The 13969-nt window shown below is 54.4% G+C and overlaps 1 protein-coding gene across 6 annotated transcripts in view; it reads left to right on the top strand.

Annotated features, from left to right (window-relative positions):
* Positions 1–1553: 1553 nt before the first annotated feature.
* Positions 1554–13969, top strand: part of CRIM1 (cysteine rich transmembrane BMP regulator 1) — a 158925-nt gene continuing 146509 nt past the window's right edge. For 5 of the 6 annotated variants that reach the window (XM_045580527.1, XM_045580529.1, XM_045580530.1 and 2 more), the window contains exon 1: positions 1862–2217. In XM_045580527.1, coding sequence (XP_045436483.1) covers positions 1878–2217 — 340 coding nt within the window. In that variant the 5' untranslated portion in view covers positions 1862–1877. Of the gene's footprint in view, positions 2218–13969 lie in introns of all 6 variants that reach the window. The other variant, XM_036434768.2, reaches the window with a different exon arrangement.

Here is a 13969-nt window from a genome sequence, read left to right as displayed (position 1 = left end):
AGAAAGAGACAGAGAGAGAGAGAGAGAGAGAGAGACAGAGAAAGAGAGAGACAGAGAAAGAGAGAGAGAAGAGAAGAGAGAGGCTTCTTGTTGTCGTTATTTATGCATTCATTGGTTGGTTCTTGTATGTGCCCAGACCAGCATGGAACCCGCAACCTGATAAGAGGACGATGCTCTAACCAGCTGAGCTACTGGGCTAGGGCCATACGTCTTCTTTATGAATGTACTCACAACCAATGAAAAAATAAAAATAAAAACCCACCATTTTTGTCCACGAGGTTGGGAAAGAAAAAAAGGGCACTCTTAACATGACATGCAGGAGATACACGGGTCTGGTCACGTCAAGACTTGCGATAATCCGGTATCCCGCCTGACTCCGGAGAGGACCAGTCAGCTCTGCGACTTTTCATCCACCCCCTCCCCTAACACAGCCCCCCCGGCGCGGCGCGGGGAACCAACACGCAGGGGAACCAACACGCAGACCGTGCGCGGCCACGATCGCACCCCAGCCCCGCAGCCCCCGAGCCCCCCGCAGCCCCCCGCAGCCCCGCGGCGTCTGTGCCCAGGCCGTCTCAAAGCGCTTCATTAACCCACCAGCGGCTGTGCCGGGGGCGCCCCGGGCCTCCATTACATAAGATCTTTCACAAAGTCTCTCCGCGGCCGGCTCCGAGCGGAAGATGGATTCGCATCCACTTTTACGGAGGCTCCGTGCATGGACTTCCCTCCCCCGGGCTTCCATCCGGACGGCGCCCCAGCCCCGGCTGCCGCGATCCCCTCGGCCCTGAGATTGGGGGGAACCCCCCTCCTCCCCGAAACCCAAAACTGGCCCCGGAGGTCTCGCCCTCGGGGCTCCTGGGAAGGCCACGCTGCAGGCGGGCGGGCGCTCGGGACGCGCGACTCTCCCGCTGCTCAGCCGGAGCGCCCCGATCCCCGAGCCGCTGCGCCCGCGGAAACCAACGGCGCGCCCAGGCTCGGCCTCCAGGCAGGCTCGGTCCCCAGGCTCCCGGAGGAGGAGGGGGGGAGGGGGAGGAGGAGGAGGAGGAGGGGGAGGGGGGAGTAGGAGGGGGAGGAAGAGGAGGAGGGGGAGGGGGGAGGAGAAGGGGGAGGAGGAAAGGGAGGGGGGAGGAGGGGAGGGGGAGGAGGAGGCGGGGGAGGGGGAGGAGGGGGAGGAAGAGGGGGAGAGAGGAGGAGGAGGGGGAGGAGGGGGAGGGGGAGGAGGAGGGGGAGGAGGAGGCGGCGTGCGCGGGAGGAGGGGAGGCGGGCGGCGGGGAGGGGCGGGGCCGGCGGGAGGGGGCGGGGCCGGCGGCGGGGGCGGGGCGGCCAATGAGCGGCGCGCGGCGCGGGGGGGCGCGGCCTGGGGGCGGGCGGGGGCGGCGCAGCGCGCGGCGGAGGCTCAGCCATAAACAAGCGCCGGAGCCGCGGCGCGGAGTGAGCGGAGCGGGGCGCGCAGCCGACACAGCCTTCCGCCGCCGCCGCCGCCGCTGCTGCTCCAGCCGCCCGCCCGCCCGCCCGCCCGGGGGCTGCGCCGCCGCCGCCGCGGAGGAGGAGGCGGAGGAGGAGGAGGAGGCGCCGCCGGCCGGGGCCGGGGCTGGGGCTGGAGCGCAGCGCAGCCGCCGCCGCCAGAAGTTTGGGTTGAACCGGAGCTGCTCCGAGAGGAAACTTTTTTCTTTTTTTCTTTTTTCTCCCCTCCCTCCCGGGAGGAGGAGGCGGAGGAGGGGAAGCCACCGCCGGCGCCAAGGCTCGTGGGCTCGGGTCGGCGCGGCCCGCTCGGGCGGCGGGGGGCCCCGGAGACCCCGGAGGCGGCGGGGTCCGCGGCGGCGGGCGCCCCGCGGGGGAGGCTCCCGGCCCGGCCGCGGCGGCGGCGGCGGCGCGGGAGGATGTGCCTGGCGGCGGGGCGCGGGGGGCTGGCCGGCCGCGGGCGCCTCCCGGCGCGGCTGCTGGGGCCGCTGCTGCTGCTGCTGCTGCTGGCGCGGCCCGGCGCCCGCGCGCTCGTCTGCCTGCCCTGCGACGACTCCAAGTGCGAGGAGCCGCGCAGCTGCGCGGGCAGCATCGTGCAGGGCGTGTGCGGCTGCTGCTACATGTGCGCCCGGCAGCGCAACGAGAGCTGCGGCGGCGCCTTCGGGCTGCACGGCGCCTGCGACCGCGGGCTGCGCTGTGTCATCCGCCCGCCGCTGCACGGCGACTCCATCACCGAGTACGAAGTGGGCGTCTGCGAAGGTAGGGCCCGCGCCTCGGTCCTCTCCCCCCACCACCCGGCCCGCGGGCGCCGCGCGAAGTTTGGCCGGGACTTGGCGGAGGGAGGACTCGGCGGGGGGAAGGGGCGGCCCCCGCGCCCCGGGAGGGAGCCCCGCGCCCCTCTGTTCCCGCTCAGGCCCCCCTCCCTTCCCAGCCCCTCGCGATCGGCCTGCAGCTGGAGGTTGGATTTTGTGGGTGGAGGCCGGGGAGTGAGAGAGAGAGTGTGTGTGTGTGTGTGTGCGCGTGCAGGGGGTCTCCCTCCGGCCGTGCACAGACCCGCACGCGTGTGGAGGTCCGGCCCCGCCGTGGGCGGTGGGGCTGCCGCGGGCAGGGCCGTCGCGAGCCCCTGGGGAAGCGGGTCCCCGTCGCCCTCCCCGCGGTAGCGCAGCGTGGACATCGGGGCGCGGAGGAGCCGGGTCTCCATCTCTCCCCCTGCGACTCGCTCATTCTTCCCCCTTGGCGCTCTGCCTTCACCCCGGTCCTCCCCCGTCCTCCCCCTCTTCCCCCTCCTCCTCCGCATATAAATCAGCTCGGCCCGGGGGAAGTTACGCACGGCGGCTACTCCTGTATTTATTTGCCCATTGGAAAGGCCGCGGGCTCTCCGCTGGGGGGAGAGGGGGAGGGGGTAAGAGGGAGGGGGGATCGCATCGGGGAGGGAAAAGTTGTGGCCGCGAAGTGGCCGCCGTTGGAGGTGAGACCTCTATCTGTCTGCGTGTTTCCTCCCGCGCCGCCGCTGTCCCTTTCTGTTGGACCGCGAGGGTGGCTCCCCGCGGGGCGCGGGGCGTGGAGGCGCTGATGGAGGGAGAGGGAGATGAGGTTCACGGAGCCTCTCCCCCTCCCTTCCCCCCGAGAGAACCGCTGCCGGAGGGTGTGGGCCTGCCTGGGCCTCGGGTGCCTGGGCTGGGCCGGGGTGGAGGCGGAGGCAGCGAGTTCTTTTTATTTGGCCGATGGGCCGGACGCGGGAGCACCAGCTGCCAGTGGGATGACGTTGGGGTGATGATGCTGTGCTGGGGCGTCCTAGTGTGTGAGCAGAGGAGCGGCTGGGCGAGGGGGAGGGACGGGCCCTCGGTCCCCCATCCTCCATCCCCCCCCCCACCCCCTGTCCCTTCCTTACTGCTCACACCCAGCACCTAGAAAGCAGGGAAGGAAGGAGGATTTTTATTTTATTTTTTTCCTGAAGCGTCCTTAAGTAATGTATGTGTTGGTTGTGCTGGATTCTAGAAAGAAGGTAGCAACCTTAGGGGTTTGACGGGTGTATTAAAAAGCTACAATTCTGCGGTTTCCGTTACACACACAGATGTGCATGTTCCTTATCCGCACTGTTTTTAGATTTGGACAGGAACACCTGGGCGGTCTTTCTGGAAGCTTAGTGGGCAGTGAGTGGAGGGAGCATTTCTCAGAAGGGCCGGGCACTGCCCCCTGAAGACACTGGGTTAGAAGAGTTCATTTGCCTGAAATGCAAACGCCCTTCACCTGGTGTTTAGTCCCGTATTGTGTGTGTGTGTGTGTGTGTGTTTATGCCTCATCAGGAAAACCCGCCAGGAGATGAACTTCTGGTACAGTTTTCTGTGTTTGACTTGGGTAATCCTCGAGGACTTGGACTAAAAGATGCATCTTTGCGCCCTGCCGCTTGGAGTGGCCCATTGACCGCAGCCAGCCTCTCATCAATCCAGAGGGAACAGGCGGTGCGCACCGGGGTCAAAGGCAGCGGGAACAGCTGGGCTCTGAGAAGGCCTTGAGGGGTTCCGAAGGTTCTCGCCCTTGTCTCGTTCCTCTGTGATGTGTGTCTGGTGGAGGCAATCTGGTGATTACTCCCAGGGAGCGGTAACCAAGTGCTTTGGCAACAGTAGCACGGCGTCACAGTTGTAGCTACTTTGGCAGTTGGCTGGTGAGCCTTTCATTCCGAAATGATGTGACCCCTCATCGCTCCCTTTCTCCGGGGCACGCCCCGTGCACGTGGTGGTAGCCTGTAACACCGGTGCAGCCACAATTATACTTGAATTCCTGTTTCCTGGCATCACTTTTCCTTCAGCAGGCCTGCTTTCAGCTACCAAACTGCTGTGCCCAGGGCACTTTTATTTTATTTTATTTTATTTTATTTTATTTTTATTTTTTAGAATTCTAAAAGCAGCAGACAAGCTACATTCTGAACCCATGAAACCAAAGTTAGAAGGAAGGACAGTGTTACCTGGCATGATACATGGTTGGATTTAAACAGACGTTTTCAAAGGTGTATCTACCATTTCCAGCATTTTCCCTTTATTTACAAGATTTATGGGAAAAGATAGCTTAAGCGAGTAACCTTTTTTCTTTTTTAGAATTAGAGGAGTCTTTTACACTAATTATTTAGAAGGTGCCGACGTTCTCTTGTTTTTCTGTTCTTTGGCAAGAAACTTCTCAATGGCCGGTGTTTCCCTCAGTTTCCATTTTTATCCAGAGAGCCATGCACTGAAATACGATGATCATAACTTACATGAGTAGGAATTGATATATTTTATTCATGTTGAAGTCTCTTTTGCTGCAATTTTTGCACTAAAATGACCCCTACTGGTTGTATCTGTTAATGAAAACTCTTGGAAAAACTTCTTATTTAATTGGCTCCGCTGAGAAAACATATTGCATGTATAGAAATATTATCATGACTAACCTACCTGCTTTGGCGACACAATTTAAATATAAATTAAATAAAATTGCTCTGTTGGCCAACTTGCAGTAATTTCTGTGTTACTTCCCATACTGGTTCTGTGTGTGTGGGATCATATTGTTAATCGCAGCTCAGGGAATGAGTGAGACCAAGCAGTGCCGAAATGGACCCCTTCCAGCTTGGGGCTCAGTGCCTTAGGTTTTGAAGGCACCGTGGGCCACCGCAGGCTCTCAGCAAGCATGCACTGGGCAAATGAACAGTCCTCTCTGCAAAAAGAAGACTAAAGAAAAACATATTGTATTTTCTGAAAGGTTAAATAATGTGAAGAATTGGGTCCGGTGGCTCACAGGATTTGGACGCTCAAACTTATGGGGGCATAATTTAGATTGCTATTAAGTGTATCCTCATTAAATTATTAATTAAAAAAAGTTTTAGGATCATTGCATTTCAAAAATGGAGCCTAGAACCAGACACCTATGATTTTTCTCTTGCTTTCTCTCAGTCTGAAAAGTGAGTGCTGCCCCAGCCGGTTTGGCTCAGTGGATGGAGCATTGGCCCGCAGACTGAAGGGTCTGGGGTTCTGTTCCAGCCCAGGGCACAAGCCCAGGTTGTAGCTCGGCCCCAGTAGGGAGGGGAGTGTGCAGAAGGTAGCCAGTCAGTGATTCTCTCATCGTTGATATTTCTTTCTCTCCCTCTCCCTTCCTCTCTGAAATCAACAAAAACATATTAAATTAGAAAAAGAAAAAAAAAGAAAAAGGAGTGCTAGCCTCAGGGAAGACCCAACTCTCTCCGGTTTCCAGTCATTTGGCGAGTCTTCCTGTGCCCTTGGCAACATCCTAAGTGGCCGGTTTCTTGGCTGGGCTACCTGCCTGCAGGTAAATCGCCAGGGAGCTGGAGAAACAGGTTTGCATTCTGAACGCTGGAGCAGGAAGACTGGATGGTAGACCTCCTCTGGAGATCCAAGACAGACAGAGTGTTGAAAAGCGACTGAAGGGGGATTTCCTAGGAAGACTGTCAGGACAGTGAGGATTCTGTGCTGAGATGAGGGGGTGAGGACCATGTTTTTCCCTCCTGATGTGGAATAGTGCCTCTGCTTCGGTGAGGGCTGGGGAGAGGTGCCCGGGAGCGCCTTCCCCCTCAGTGGTGAAGGGCAGACGATGGCTCGCCTTGGCCGGTGTGTGGACGGAGTGGACGGAGTGATGCGGCAGCTTGTTGAGTGGCTTTGCCCCGAGAACTTGGCTGTGTTAGATCCAGGTGATCGCATTTGAGCACCAACTTTCTTTCCCGTGGTTCTGTCCTCTTTCACGGAACTTGAGTATTTTCACCATTCCTGTCTAAAAACCGCCTCCTTTTACTTCCCCACCGTCCTTCTCTCTACTTTTCAGAGGGCAGCGAGTACAGGAATCAAGGCTGTGTTCTGGGTACCTAGAGCACAGAACAGACTGGGTTTCTGATGATACTGTTGCCATAATGTGTTTCATTTTCTCCTTCCCAAGCCTTCAGTTAGCTTGAGCTTCGCCCTGCCTGAGAGAGAAGCAAGCAGAGGGCCCATAAAAACGCATTCATAGGGTATGGGAAGAGAAACTCATGCAAGTAAACAAGGAAATAATTAGTTCCTCCCAAAGTAAATATTGACAAAACATGGAGAGACCATTCGGTGCACATACACAGATGACAGGACTTTCTGACCTTCCCTTGGACTCTCACAGAGCCCTCCCCGCTGGCTTTGAGGAGTCTGGTCACAGAAAAACACTTGGCAAAGGAACTGCACAGGACCCGACAGGCAACACAGGCAAGTCGAGACATTTGCAGCCATGAACACATATGTAACAGTGACCAGGACGGCCCACCAGGGTCCACAAGCAGTATGTTGGCAGTGAGTGCCGCTGCAGACGGACAGGTTAACTTAGGAAGAAAAAACTGTTCTGAACAGTGCTTCACGATGGGCGTGATACCCAGGGGTAGACGGTGTTTCACGATTTGGTGCGGGTTTCTGTGTTCTGTGGGGACTTATTAACATGGCGTGTTCTGCATGAACAAGGGGCCAGCTGGAAGGGGGACCGGCATTGTGAGGTTGGGAGAAGTAGATAAAACAGATGACCCTGAGAAGATAACGGAGTGGGAGGACTAAAGAATGACAAATGGGAGAAGGGAAAAAAAAATATTGAATTCATCTTAGGGCAACTATGTCATCCTTTGAAGAATAATCCAAAACACATTCCAGACATTTAATTGTGAAATTCCTGAAAAATGTGGGTGTGTTTAACGTCTCTCAGGCTACGGCACTGACATGAGAGATGGCAGTGCTGCCGTGGGGTGTGCATGCCGTCAGGTGGGATGTGGTGAAGTGAGGGGAAGGTGAACATACGTGTTTGAGGAAGCAGGTTCCATACAGCGCAGGCAGCATCGGGATTTTGGAGGTGCCCTGATAAAAAGCTCTGTTAATTATCTGGGGGAAGAAACAGCGGACTAGTCAAGCATGCATGCATCCCTAAAAGCCTTCCTTCTCAGAGGCTGAGCTCTCCGAAATTGAATTTTCAAAGATCTGACTTGTCTTTGGCATGGAAAGCAGCCACTCATTCATTGATCATCCGCTCTGTCCTAGGCCCTCTGCCTCTCCAGTGCATTCCCCACTCTTGACGCTCTTAATCAAGATGAAGAATCGGGCAGCCAGACCTTTAAAAAGTCTGCATGATAGTGTAAGTTTTGAGCCAAGTGGAAGTGATTCTGGGAGTCTGCCTGTGATTAGTCGGTGAGTGAAAGACGTGGCCAAAATTTGTTCCAGGAATCGCAGGATCCGGGAGGATCTTTTCAAGCTCCCGTGGCAAAAGCGGAAAAGGAGAATTCAGATTTGAACTATAATAAATGTAACGGTGAGAGCAGGAGTTCTTTAGGGTGAGGGAGGGGAACATCCCCATTCTCAGAGCCCGTGCAGTACAAAATAGTGTTCCCCAACGTCTAAGAATGAGGCTGCGTTCTGGATACTTTACTAGCCGCAGCTCACAGGGGCAGGCTGCCCTTTGAGAGGGATGTTCTCTTTGTTCTGGCTTGTTCTGCCAGGCAGAGGAGTGTGGGCAGCGCACTGGGAGGCGTCCCTTTATCAGCATCTGCCAGCTTCACCCACTCTCGGCTGCTGGTCCTGTCCTGGCCAGTTAGCCTGGTCAAGTCCTGGAAGACCTCTGTGCTTAGACAAGGCCTCCTCCGGCTTATGGACACAGGGAGGGGTTGGATATACTTACATTTAAGAAAGCTTTCCGGGTAAACACTAGCAGCAAGTGTTCATTCTGGACCCACATGAAAAAAAGAAAAAGAAAAGAAAAAAGAGACGTAAAAAAGGCCCCTTTTTCACCTGGGACAGAACCATGGGCGTTCACCTCGTTACCTCCCTCCCCGTAACCCTGATTAGTTGCCAGTGTGAAACACTTGTATTCGAAGTTTGGTTTCTGGGGTCAAATCTGCACTCCCCTTTGTTTTTTTCTGTGTATCTCAGTTTCCCCATCTGTGTAGTGGGTTAATAATAGTGACTACCTCCCTCCCTGTGAAGCACGTAGACCACATGTGTCAAACACAAGGCCCTCGGGCCAAATCCGTCCCGCCAGGCCTTGCAATGTGGCCCGCACCGCGCTGTCATCACTGCACTCCGCTGCGTTTCCATCACAATGACAGTTTATGACTGTTCAGTAAACCATTCGGCCCGAGAGTTAGGCTGGATTTTAGATTTTGGCCCCTTCTCTGATTGAGTTCGACACCGCTAACGTAGACGAATGAATGGCATATGGTAAGCAGTAATGAGGAAGCTGCTATTCCTATAAGTAAAACAACCTGATAGGGACCCGTTTTCTTGATCGGCTTCACCCTCATCTACCTGGGTAATTGCTCATCAGTCTGTAGTTAAGGAGGGTGAGTTCTTAGGAAGGGAGTGAACTATTACTGCGTTCACGTGCCTCTTCCGTAAGTGTATTGAGTCAAGAAGCTCATTTAAAGCCTCTGAAGTTATTTGCACCTTTCCCTCCCGTTGCCCATTTGTTACCCTTTGAATAGTTTCTGCCAAGTTCGTATATTTGGGGTCAAAATAAAGAAGGAGGGATCTGTAATGTTCATTATGTTGTAGGAATTGTAATTTTATAACCATTTATCTGTGGGCTGTTTTATTTGGGAGAGGGGGAGGGGCACCTAAACTGTGCTGTAATCAGTAACGGATGTCTCCCTTCACATTATATTCTGGAGGGTTTTGCCCCCAGCTCTCGGGGGCATTCACACTGCTGGGTACCACTGCGTTTGGCCTGGCGTGCGTGAGCTAAGGAAACGGCTTGTGTTGCCTGGGACCCCACGCTCACCTGTCACCACCGTGGGCACCAGCTAGGCAAAAACAGAGGCCAGACTTGTAACCAGCCCACTCCTCTGCGTTCTTTTAGCCCTCCCTGCTCCCTTGCCGTCCTTCCACTCACAAGTATTCACTGAGCCGCTGCCATGGGGTCTGGGTCTTGTGCTGCCTAGTGGTGCTGCACTTCTCGAGGCCTGGGCTGCCTTGCCTGTTAATAGTAACAGGTGCCACCTGTGCTTCTGAAAGATTCATGTGCACCCACGTCACCCGGGTTCTGATTAGACTTGTGGGTTCTGACTCCGAAGGTCTGGGGCAGGCCTGAGGGTCTGAGCTCTGAGCTACGGAAGGGCTGGCCTCTCGGGAGGACTGGGAGAGGCCCGAGCCCTGACGCTGACCAAGAGGAGGAATTGAGTGGAGGGCCGGAGGGTGTCCTTTCCTCCCTCCTCCTGTGCAGGGGGTTTTAGGAACAGAAAATAGGCATCGGGGTGAGGCACACCTGTGTTCCAATCTCTGCGTGGTTATTGCTTTCACTGCGAGCAACGAGCTTGCTTAGTTTGTTTGGGGCTTCAGTTCCCTCACCTGTGAAAATGGGATTTTAATGGCTTTCTATCAAGTAGGTATCATAGAAAGGAGTGGTGAGAATGAGTGTACACACACACACACACACACACACACACACACACACACATATATATATGCATATAATGGCTAGTATTCCTGCTACCAATTAGATTGTAAAAAGAATATTAATTCTAATTTTCATCCTTCCTCATTTTCTTTGTTAGCTTTCTCTATGTATAAGCTTTTTATTTTTATTTTTTAATTTTTTTAATATATATTTTACTGATATTTTACTGAGAGGAGGAAGGGAGAGGGATAGAGAGCTAGAAACATCGATGAGAGAGAAACATCGACCAGCTGCCTCTTGCACACCCCTTACCGGGGATGTGCCCGCAACCAATGTGCATGCCCCTGACCGGAATCGAACCTAGGACCTTTCAGTCCGCAGACCGATGCTCTACCACTGAGCCAAACCAGTTTTGGCTATGTATAAGCTTTTTAAAAATTCAACTTTGTGGACACACACCCCTCCTCCACACTTAACTAAGTCTCTGTGACAGAGGGCTCCGCCAGAGAGATTTTGGTCTCGGGTGTGTGTGAGAGAGAACGGGCCTGTGAAGTGCTGAGAGCAGGGGCCTGGTGTCCAGGGTTTCGGGACCAAGGAAACATGCATCTGTCTGATCCCGATCGACCAGAACCCCCAGCCCCTCTGGTGTCCCTGCAGCGCCGTGGGGACACTCGCTTGATTTTGTGGTTTGACTCTTTGACGTCCAGAGAGCTACTTCAAGTGTTGAAGGCATACAGTTTTGTGAAAGTGAATTTCCTTCTATTAGACCTTTTCTGTGAGTGTCCAGGCGTCCCCAGAGATGCCGGACATCCCGGGAGTATGGCCAAGGCCAGGTTGGGATGGCGGAGGGAACAGCCAGCCCTGCCGACTCAGACACGAGCAGGCTTGGGAGTGAGCCGGGAGATCCTGGCCGGCCCCGGGTCCAAGTCCTGCTCTTCTTGAATCCCGTGCATCCCCTCCGTCTTCCCTGTGGGCTGGCACTGCAGCCTCCGGTGGGTTTCCAGTGGGCTTTCCTGGGAAGTCCTCGTGGGCAGCGATGCCAGGCTGGAGAGGAACAGCAGAATGGAAGAATCTGGGGGCCCCCCCGTTCCTGATGTGGGTGTGGTCCCGCTGTAGGAAGACAGACTGGCACTCTCCCTTTCGCGCCCGGCTTCGGAGCACATGGCGTCGGAGAAGTCACAAGGCCAGTCTTTCCGCTGGCCATTATGGAACGAGGAGGAAGACATGGATGAAGATAAAAATCCTAGGGGCCCAGAGCCGATACCTTTTTTATTTCCTTCTTGACAACCAAACCTTTTTATCACACAGTAGAAATTGATTTTTTGGTTGTTTCTTAACTTAAATTCTTTACTGTTGAAAGTATTACATATGTCTCCTTTTTCCTCCATTGACCTCGCCCCGCCAGCTTCTGCGCGCGCCCCCCCCCCCCTCCACACAGGCCCTCACCCCCCTACTGTCTGCGTCCATTGTTTATGCTTATATGCATGCACACAAGTCTTTTGTTTGATCTCTTACACACACACACACCCTGGGTGTGACAGTTTGTTCGATGCTTCAGTGTATTTGTTCGATGCTCCTGTGTCTTTGGGTCTACTTTTGTTCATCAGTTTATGTTGTTCATTATATTCCATAAATGAGTGAGATCATGTGGTGTTTTTTTTTTTTTTTTTTTTTTTTAGTATTTAGTAACATGAAACCTACAAGCAAAGTGTGATAAACTTTCAAATTTCAGGGTTTCATTTAAGTACGCATTTGTCAAATTGAAAAATAAGCCCTAATTGGAAATGTGCTGGGAACACTTGTCTTAGGAGCATTAGGTGGTAATTCTGTTTAAAGGTGCTGTCCTTTTACATTTTTAAGTTTCTGGGGATCTGGTGTGAGGAATCTCGGGGAATTTTAGCTGTGTATTTTACAGCCTATGGCTACAGCAGGTTAAATAAAAAATAAAAAAAAAGATATACTGTAGGGGCTGTGCCTGTCTTAGCGTTTCAAAACAAAAACCATAAACAAACATCTCAGATTCAAGACAGAAAGGAATTTCTGGCAGGGCACAATGAAACCTGAGCCCGCAGAGTCCTGGTCTACAGAGGTACTAACTTATTTAGCTCCTCATCCAAAGGCCACAAAGCAAAAGCGGTCCGCAGCTGTGATGAAACGAAAGACATCGCAGCAGGGCAGGGCTGGGATGTGCCCCCCCCCCCCCCCCCCCCCCCCCCCCCCGTCTCCTGCCCCAAGACCTGCCCAAAGGAGGCAGAGCTACCTGCAGGAAGTTGACGTGAACTAGACTTGCGGTGTTGAGAAGACCTGGCACATCTAGTAGGACCACTTCCGCCCTGGGACGTGGGCGGGATCGGCCACAGGGAGAGGTGGGCTCTGCGGTCCCCTCTCCCCTCGGAGGGTGTGTTTGCCGCCTGCAGGGGAAGAACAGCCCATCTTGTCAGAGGCAGATCTTGAAAACCTTCCTATTGTTCTGCACCAGGGGTCCTCAAGCTTTTTAAAGTGGGGACCAGATCACGGTCCCTCAGAGAGCTGGAGGGCCGGACTATATGAACTACTAATTCCTACTGTAACACCTCGGCTGCGCTCACTGCCCAAAAAACCTGGCGGGCCGGATCAGACTCCTCTGCGGGCCGCAGTTTGAAGACGCCTGTGAATCTGCACTTTCCATAGTTTGGAGCTTTGCCTTTTTTTTTTTTTTTTTTTTTTTTTAAGATCTGGGCGTTTACCTTCTGAAGTGAGGAACAGGGATGGATTGCAGACAGTTTTATCTCTGAAAGCCGGCGTGGGAAGATTATGAAATGGTTAGAGGAAGATTGGGTGTGCTGTTTCTATTTCAGAGCCACGGAGTTATCACACTACACCGTGGACAACTTTTAGGGACATCCGTCACCACTATCTATGACAAAGTGAAGGGTCAAATAAATTCTGTATTTTAATCAAAAAGAATACCGTAAGTGGGTTTGTGCATATCCTAGCTTGTTGCTGGGAGGGTTGAAGGCTGCTCCGAAAGGTGCATATCACAAAGTTCTTGTGCATGAGAATGGCTGATACAGCAGGGGAGAAGGAGGCGGCAGTCACGGCTCCCAGATCGCCCCTTCATTTCTGAGTAGCTCAGTAACTGACATAAAGCCGCCTGGACTTCCCTGGACTTGACTTTTTGCCTTCATTTGTCAAAAGGGCATTAAATGGTTACCTGCCTGGAGGAAGGGGGACGGAACTAGGTATCTTAAGGCCCTTCTGGTCCTAAGACCCATGTTTTTATTGCAAAGAAGTGCCGGGCAGGAGTCAGATGCTGCCTTGTGTTTGCAGAGCTAAGGAAGGAGAAGGCGGTGGTGTCTGCGTGGCTCTTGGCCTAATGCTGTGGACGGAAGGGCTTGTAGGAAGCCGTCAGTTCTCCCGTGGTTAGGTGTATGTAGCAGGTGGGGCAGAGACAGCAAAGCATGGTTATCTCTCGGGAAGTCAGGGGCATCTTTCAAGCGCTGGCAATCTGTAAGCTTTATTAACCGGCCTAATCCGGACTCCAGGCGGAACGCACGCCTCTGCGGCCGCCTGCTGCTTTCGCTCTGGCTCCACTTTTTCCTCGTTTGCTTCATTAATTATTAGGCCTGGGAGAGGTAAGTGGGTGACAGATATGCGAAGGGAGAAGAAGCTTGAGCAGAGACAGGCCAAAACTTGCCGAAATTCACATGCTCGTTTCTGCCTCTGACACCGGGCGGGCGGGCGGGCGAGTTGAGTAATTGCTGTCTCTCCTAATACTGCAGGCGGCAGCCAAATTCTCGGCATTCTTTTACCTTTGCTGCTGTTTTCACTTGCCAGGGAGTCTCCTCCAGGAGCGGGCTGAATTTAAAGGAACATAACCGGAATCTGTGCGGGGGGGGGGGGGGGGGGAGGAGAGGCCCTGGCCGGCTGGCCGAGGGGAGCCCCTGGGCGCCTCCTGTTGGAGGACGAAGTGATCGTAGCCTCTGCAGAGGGACCCGCTGCCCCCTGGCCACCCCCCTGACCCTCCCTGTGCCACTGAGCCCTGGGACCAGGAAGCTAGCTCTTTGGCATTCCCGCAGGATAGCAGGTCTCCACTCTGTTCCAAGTTCAGGCCCCCAGGGAGGATGCTTGGAAAGGGGTCTGTTGGGGACTGGGAAGT

The sequence above is a fragment of the Pipistrellus kuhlii genome, unplaced genomic scaffold (assembly GCF_014108245.1).
Source record: "Pipistrellus kuhlii isolate mPipKuh1 unplaced genomic scaffold, mPipKuh1.p scaffold_m20_p_13, whole genome shotgun sequence".
Classification (NCBI taxonomy): Eukaryota; Metazoa; Chordata; class Mammalia; order Chiroptera; family Vespertilionidae; genus Pipistrellus; species Pipistrellus kuhlii.
This window is presented reverse-complemented; position numbering and strand designations above follow the sequence as displayed.